The sequence below is a fragment of the Rhinolophus sinicus genome, linkage group LG12 (genome assembly GCF_036562045.2).
Source record: "Rhinolophus sinicus isolate RSC01 linkage group LG12, ASM3656204v1, whole genome shotgun sequence".
Taxonomy (NCBI): Eukaryota; Metazoa; Chordata; class Mammalia; order Chiroptera; family Rhinolophidae; genus Rhinolophus; species Rhinolophus sinicus.
The window spans coordinates 27,204,771-27,212,566 of NC_133761.1; the positions used below are offsets into that span (position 1 = coordinate 27,204,771).

Here is a 7,796-nt window from a genome sequence, read left to right on the forward strand (position 1 = left end):
GGGTAGAATGTAGATAGGGAAAAGGTATTATAGTTGGAAAAATAGCCTGGGAAAACACGTATTAGGTTGGTGCAAAACTAATTGTGGTTTAAAAGTTAAAAATAATTGCAAAAACCACAATTACTTTTGCACCTAATAGAAGTGGGAATGCCAGCACTACTCAGAGAGTAAGCACATAGTTGTCCAGAGCTAAGGTACGTGTAAAGAACTACCGTGTTTCCCGAAAATAAGACCTAGCCAGCCTGTCAGCTCTAATGCGTATTTTGGAGCAAAAATTAATATAAGACCTGGTGTTATGTTACATTAAAGACCTGGTATATTCTATTCTATTATACCCTGTCTTACAGTAATAAGACCGTATCTTATAATAAAATAAGACCAGGTCTTATATTAATTTTTGCTCCAAAAGACGCATTAGAACTGATTGTCTTATTTTCGGGAAAACACGGTAATAGAAAATAAGACCGAACACAAAGCCAGTGTTATGTGGAGCTCTGTGAGAGACACACGACAGGAGTTCTCAAGTAAGAAAAGGTTAAACATTAAAGGGTGTCCTTCGGGGGAATCGTCTTCCATGTGGTGGAGGAGAGACTGGACCTTAGAGAAGCTGATGGCAGAGAGGTCCCCCTACGAAGTAATGTGGAGACAATGAGCCTTAGTCCCAGGAGAGTTACAACTAATAGATTCAACAAAGAACTGCACGTACTGACAGCTAAGATAATGGGTGCACGCGGATGCACAGCATCACAGTAACCATGCTGCAGCTTTGCTTCGGGCAAGTGTAAATGGCCAGAAAACTTTTTACTACATCTCCCCATAAGAGCGCAGTGAAGAGTCAGGTGTCTTGAGTTCAAGAACTGGTTACTCCAGAAGGTGTATTGGTGACGTATTTTACTCTTTTCCTTACATGAAAAATAAATTTGTTGAACTTGATGAATACGTATCTTCTAAGAGCTTTCAATACGTTTGCCTAAAGCCTCAACCTCCCTATGTTCTTAGGGATTTAAAGATCTAGTACCTTTACCTTTTATAGGGATTTTTAACTTATTAAAACTTAATGATCCCGGTTCTAGTGTAAATCTCCGTGAGAACACACGGCTTCATCTCTGTATTCTCAGTGTAGGCGTAGTATAGATACCAGTAAATTTTGGTTGACTAAGCTCTTAAAATTATCACATATATTAAGATTCACGTTGTTTTAATTATTTGTAATAAAAAAATTCCTTTCGCTTACCTTTTTTAAACCCTTTTTATCTCCTTGTTTCTTCAAAAGATCATTTGAAACACAGCTGTCGAGAGTGGAAGCAGAATTGTTAAGAAGAGAAGCTCCTCCTTCTTATGGACAATTGATTGCTCAGGGTTTAATTCCACCAGTTGAAGATTTTCCTGTTTGTTCTCCTAATCAGGTATGTTGCGACTCAATGATTTCTGTTTTAGTACCTCTTAAAATGAAATCTGTACTTGTCTGTATGGTAAAGGACCCTTGACTGTCTCAGAATTTTTGCAGTGAAGTCAAGGATTAAATATATGGAGGCTTTGAAATTATAATTGTTTCATTGTATTTTAACAAATACCACAAAGTACAAACGTATAGTTTTCATTCTTCTGATTTGATTATGTGGTTCTTAAGCATTTCACTGTTTAGGGTAATTTAGTGCATTAAAACCACAGGTAAAGTTTTCCAGATTATTTTCTACTTCAACTGAATACTTAGAAGATTTAAGAATTTAAAATTAATATGCTAGTAACATAGTAGTAACATGTTAGAATAACCAATTATAAATAACAGTAATTCAAATGAAGTTAACATTTCCACCTGGCTTACGGGGAAACGATTTCACAGTTGGATTTTACAGTATTTAAGAATTCATACCATTTTCTTCAAATACTAACTTATTCTTTATTAATGTTTCAAATTCTTTAAATTTCTGTGAGCGATTTTTTGGTTAAGAGGAATATTTTTTTAATTTATTTTTTTATTAGTTTCAGATGTACAAAGCAACGTAATAGACATTTAAACTCCTCATAAAGTGATAACCAAGCCCCCAAACTACTACCCCCTCTGACATCTTATATAGCTGTTACAGTACCATTGACTGTCTCCCTATGTTCTACTCCCCATCCTGTGACTATATGTACATATATATTTAGTTATAGTTGACATTCAGTATTATTCTACTTCAGCTTCCAGGTGTACAGCACATTGGTCAGGCATCTACACAGTCTATGACGTGATCCCCCTGATAAGTACTTTACCCATCTGGCACCTTACATGATCTTTACAACATTGTTGATTATATTTCCCATATTGTATTAACTCTCAATTTGTATTTCTTAATGCCTTCACCTTTTTCACCCTGCCCTATTAGCGATTTTTTTAAAATTTCATTTTCAATGCTGAAAATTGTGCCAAGGCTTATAAGGATTTACACATTTAAAATATAAATGCATCCAGAAATATTTATAAAAATTGCTCCCAGTATTAAAATTAAGACAAATTGATAAACATAGTTTTCCAGTGATTTAATTCTGTTCAAAATAGAAGACCATTTCATTTTTGGTAAATGAGATTTCTGATTACCTTATTTGCATCTTTTAGAAATCTTTGGTGAGAAATTGTAGTTTTAAAACATTTCTCTGGATGTAATTTGCTAAGTAAATAATTCAGAAGTTCCACTGGTTGGAATTTTATGTGCAAAAGAGGAAAAACCTAAATTGTGGCTTCTGTATATTGTTGGTCCTGCCATGGGGAATACTTCTTTTTAGGTAGGAAATCAAAGTGTCAATTCCATCCACTCAGTCCACTGTGTACCACCTGCCACCCCTGTATCTCGAGGCTACCTTCAAGAGTTTAGCCAACTGCAAAGTTAGAACGAGGACAGTCCACACAAGATAGCCCTCATTTCTAACACCAATTACAAGTTCAGGGTTTCCCAAAACCATTCTCAGGTTTGCTGACTTACTAGAAGGACTCAGAACTCAAAGGACCCAGATTAAATCAGCCAGAGGAAGAGGCACACAGTACAGAGTTCAGGAGGGTATCAAACAATTGTCCTCTGCCGGTAAAGTCAGGACAGTATTACTCATGACATAGATGCGTGGTAGTACGTAAGAAATATTGCCAACCAGGGAAGCTCACCCGGGACTCAGTGTCCAGAGATTTTATTGGGGCTCCGTCCATACAGGCATGACTAATTGCATGCATGCTGATCTCAGTCTCAAGGCCATCCAGAGACTAACCAATACTGATGACCCAAAGCCTCCACCCTGTAGCACATTGTTGGGATGAAACAGCTTTCCTAAGGCACAGTTTCACTATCTGGCTGGCCCAAGGCTTCAGGCAATGACATTTCTAGCATAGGTGACATTCCAAGGGCTAAGATCACATCCCAGAAGTAGAAGGTAAAGTCAGCCCTCCCTTTGGGTAATTTACTACATATTCCACCATTCTCTAGGGTTATAATTTACCCTTATAAGGGAATTCTGTTTCAACAGTGTGTTAAAATAAAATGTTTTTGAACAATAAGCTAGATTTCATTCAGTTAATGAGGGTCAATTCCCAAATTTGAAAATTTTGGTAATAAATTACCAAATTTCCATAGCAGTTATTAAAAAAAAAAAAAAAAATTCCTGAATTACCATCTCATTTAAAATAGAAATGCTTTTAACAGATTAAGTGGAGAGCTTCACCTCGCTGTGACAGACTAATGTTAAAATTGGCACTAATGTGTGCTAAAGGCTTTGTGGGTCTGGATGAGTAGTAGCTGCACAAAAGGAAAGGATATGTGAGGAGTCCCTTGTTCACTGCTGTATGTAACAATGTAGTGCTCACACGAAGCCTTAGAACTTGCATGTTGAATGGTGAGGACCTCTTCTGTGGAGAAGCTCATTAGGGAAGTGACTATCTTTTATATATATATAGTTGGGTACTTCTTAATTGGTGAAATATTTTACTCATTTGTATAGCAAATCTGTGTGTGCTGATATCCAAATTTCTTATTGACAATCTGTGCTTTATTAAGGCGAGACCATGAAATATTCCTATGGTAGTGGCTTCTTAGCTTTCTGTGAATTAAATTCCTGGGGTTATATTTGAAAGACCTCTATGGAAATAAATGTAATACCAGTCACAAGGAGAGATGGAGAACATAACGCTATCACATCTTCCTTATTTTCATCCTTTGTTTTTCCTGTGAGAGGAAAGGCAAGAGCCATTCATTTTGGCAGAGAAAAACTGTATCATCATTTGAAAGGGAATATGTCAGCTGTCCATTATTTCCTGGAAATACTGTATTTTCCGTACTAAATGCCATATTGATGAAAGCTGTGTTTGTCCAAGTTTGAATACTCCTTTTTATTAACCACTAGATGGAGCTTAACCACTGTTTTATATAAATGCTGTAGGTTTGTTTTCATTTTAAGTAATCCGTAAATTCATTCATCTAGAAAAAAGAATAGATTTTCCTTTCGATTGGACAACATGTACTAATTAAATCACTCCCATCTGTACTAATTAAAAATCACCGATTTTCAAAGAATAAGGATATAATTTATGCTTAATACTAAGCTGTAGAAAATAAAACAATCTTTAAAGATTAGGAAGGTCTCAAATACCATTGCATAGTGCTATAAACACATAAATTTCTGTAGCTTTTTTGTTTCCAGTGCTGTATTATAAATATATTAATTCCTGGATTTATTACTCTCTGTGCTGTGTAACAAATATATTAATTCCTTTATTTACAAATCTTCAGTCTCCATTTATACAACAGATCCTTGGGAACCAAGTATAATTTTCACATATTTTAGAAAGTTTCAACCTTGCAAATCAAGTATAACTTGTTCTATCTTAAAACAAACAAAAAACAGGTAAAGGGCCTAGTTTTCACACTGCTTTAGGTCATTTAGTGAGTTGTGGTAGAGATTCTATTATCCAACTTTGGTGCACTTTTAAGAATGCATCACTATGTGAAATTTTGGAATAGAATAGCTGTTATAATCGCTATTAAATACTACTTTAAAGCTGCATATAAAAAATGAAATGTCAAGGTCATCTTTAACACAGTGAGCAGTGGCTCCAGTTATAGATTAGATACTGTGGTAGGTTGAACCTGTATATGTAAGAAAACTTTATTCATCCTCCATAGATCCTAACAGTGAGCAACAGACTTTTTAGCTGTAACACATTCTCATTAGAAGGGTGTTTTCCATCTTGGTACTTCATTGTTAGGTATCTTAAAGATCTCTTCTTCTGTTTGTAGGCTTCTGTTTTGGAAAACCTGAGGCTAGCTGTACGATCTCAGCTTGGATTTACTTCAATCAGGCTTCCTATGGCAGGCAGATCCAGCAACATTTGGAATCGTATTTTTAATTTTGCAAGATCACGTCATTCAGGGTCATTGGCTTTGGTCTCAGCAGATGGAGATGAGGTTGTCCCTAGTCAGAATACCAGCAGAGAACCTGAAAGAAATCACACTCACAGAAGTTTGTTTTCCGTGGAGTCTGACGACACAGACACAGAAAATGAGAGAAGGGATACAGCAGGAGCATCTGGTGGGGTTACAGCTCCTTTGCCACAAAAAGTCCCTCCCACAACAGCAGTAGAAGCATCAGTGGGAGCCAGTGGAAGCTCCTCAACTCCGAGTACCCGAGGCAGTCACACAGATAATGGAAGGGAGGTGACCAGTGTGGAACCCCCAAGTGTGAGTCCAGCACGTCACCAGCTCACAAGTGCACTAAGTCGCATGACTCAGGGGCTGCGATGGGTACGTTTCACACTAGGGCGATCGAGCTCAGTAAATCAGAACCAGAGTCCTTTGAGACAACTTGATAATGGGGTCAGTGGAAGAGAAGAAGATGATGATGTTGAAATGCTAATTCCAGTTTCTGATGGAGCTTCAGACTTGGATGCGAATGACTGTTCTAGACCTCTTCTCGATCTCGCTTCAGATCAGGGACAAGGCTTTAGACAACCATATAGTGCAACAAACCCTGGAGTGAGGCCAGGTCATCGAGATGGCCCCTGTGAGCGCTGTGGCATTGTCCACACTGCCCAGATACCGGACACTTGCTTAGAAGCAACACTGAAAAATGAAACGAGCGATGACGAGGCTTTGTTACTTTGTTAGGTACGGATCACATAAGGGAGATTGTGTACAAGTTGGAGCAATATCCATTCTTTGTTTTGTAACTTTACAATTAAACTAGTTTTAATTTACAAAGAAAAAAAGATGCAGGGTGATTTCTTATTATATATTAGCCTGCATGGTTAAATTAAACAATTTGTTAACTCTATGAACTTTTAGAGTTTGCTATTTTATCAGCTAAAAATGCGTTATGTATTCATATTGTTCAGTAATTTTCTTCCATTTGTTTCTAATTGTTTTTATCCTGGTACTGTCGTTTACAGTAGAAACATGGCTGCTGAAACTCATTTGACTGTCCGTTTATCTATCCTGTGTTAAAACGTCTGTTTGTACAAAATATCTTCTTTTAATCAAACCCTTTATGCTTTTGCCAATACATCTTGTAACTTAATAGACTAGCTGTTAAGGTCGTTATTGTAGTCCCAAGAAAAAAAGCCCTTATACTCACCTGTGTTTTTATTTGTGTAACATTTATCTAAATATTATTGGATTTCATCATAAGAGCTTATCAAAGGAAAAAAACCACGTCTAAAAATTTTTCTCTTATGTTTAACATGCAGTGATGTGAAATTTAGATAGAAAAATGAATGGCAAAAACAAAACTTTTATAGATTTTCTAATATTAACTTTAATACTCTAATATGGTACAAACCAAATGGTAAAATCCCAAGTCATTTCTGTTTTCATCTTTATTTAGGGACAGATCTAAGTGGATGAAGATATTTTACTATGCATTAAATCTTGAACTTTATAAAATGTGTACAAAAAATTGTACAAGATAAGTTCCAACTGGTAATGTCTTTCCCTGATGTAGGGTTATGCTTGCATTGGACCCTAGGGATTTGCACTAAAATCATATCAAGGTCTCAGATGAGTTTAGTGCACAAGCACTATCACTTTAAATACTATTATTTGCTACCACAGTAACTATATATTTCCATAGCTTTTTGGGAGTGAGGGGGACATTTTTATTACAACTTGAAATTGCTTTGCTGGTTTTATATTTATTTGTTGTATTTAAAGACTGCATTGTTGTAAGAAAGTGACTTTTTCAATATATTTTATTCATGGGGGGTATCATGCTACATGTTGAAAAACAAATTAAGAAATCATACAGATCACCCCCCTGTTTTAAGTAGAGTGATTTGCAAACCCCACATATTATTTTTATTGTCAATTCCTGTTTATTTATTCTTTAGCCGTCTTTTAGTAGCTTAATGATTGAGTATGAAAAATGTATTTGTGTGTGATTATTGCTATTTATTAAATTTTAAATACTTTGCTGAATGTCATTTTAAAGCATGTTTGAGGTCTTGTGTATTTGTCCTGTTATGCTGTCAGGAAGAACTGACTGAAATGTTTTAATATGTATCAAAAATTAAAATGACTTTTTTTGTATTGCCTTGGGGTACTTTTTAAATCAAAGTTGCTCTTTATTTTTGTTTCATTTTGGTGCATATACAAGTTCAGGCCATAAAATACGCAGTTTGTCTAGGAGAAAAATTAAAGGAGGGGATATTCTTCATTAACTACTTTATAGTAAATTAGTAGCTTATACCAGTACTGGACAAGAATCCCTAAGAACCTGAATATTATTTTGCCTGTGAAAAAACTACCTCTGATTGATGTATCTTCAAAGATGCAGTAACT

General features: G+C 35.8%; 1 protein-coding gene across 3 annotated transcripts in view; it reads left to right on the forward strand.

Annotated features, from left to right (window-relative positions):
* Positions 1–7,544, forward strand: part of LRP12 (LDL receptor related protein 12) — a 69,183-nt gene extending 61,639 nt beyond the window's left edge. For all 3 annotated transcript variants that reach the window (XM_019750652.2, XM_019750653.2, XM_019750654.2), the window contains 2 exons: positions 1,274–1,406; positions 5,262–7,544. In XM_019750652.2, coding sequence (XP_019606211.1) covers positions 1,274–1,406; positions 5,262–6,128 — 1,000 coding nt within the window. In that variant the 3' untranslated portion in view covers positions 6,129–7,544. The remainder of the gene's footprint in view (positions 1–1,273; positions 1,407–5,261) is intronic.
* Positions 7,545–7,796: the final 252 nt, after the last annotated feature.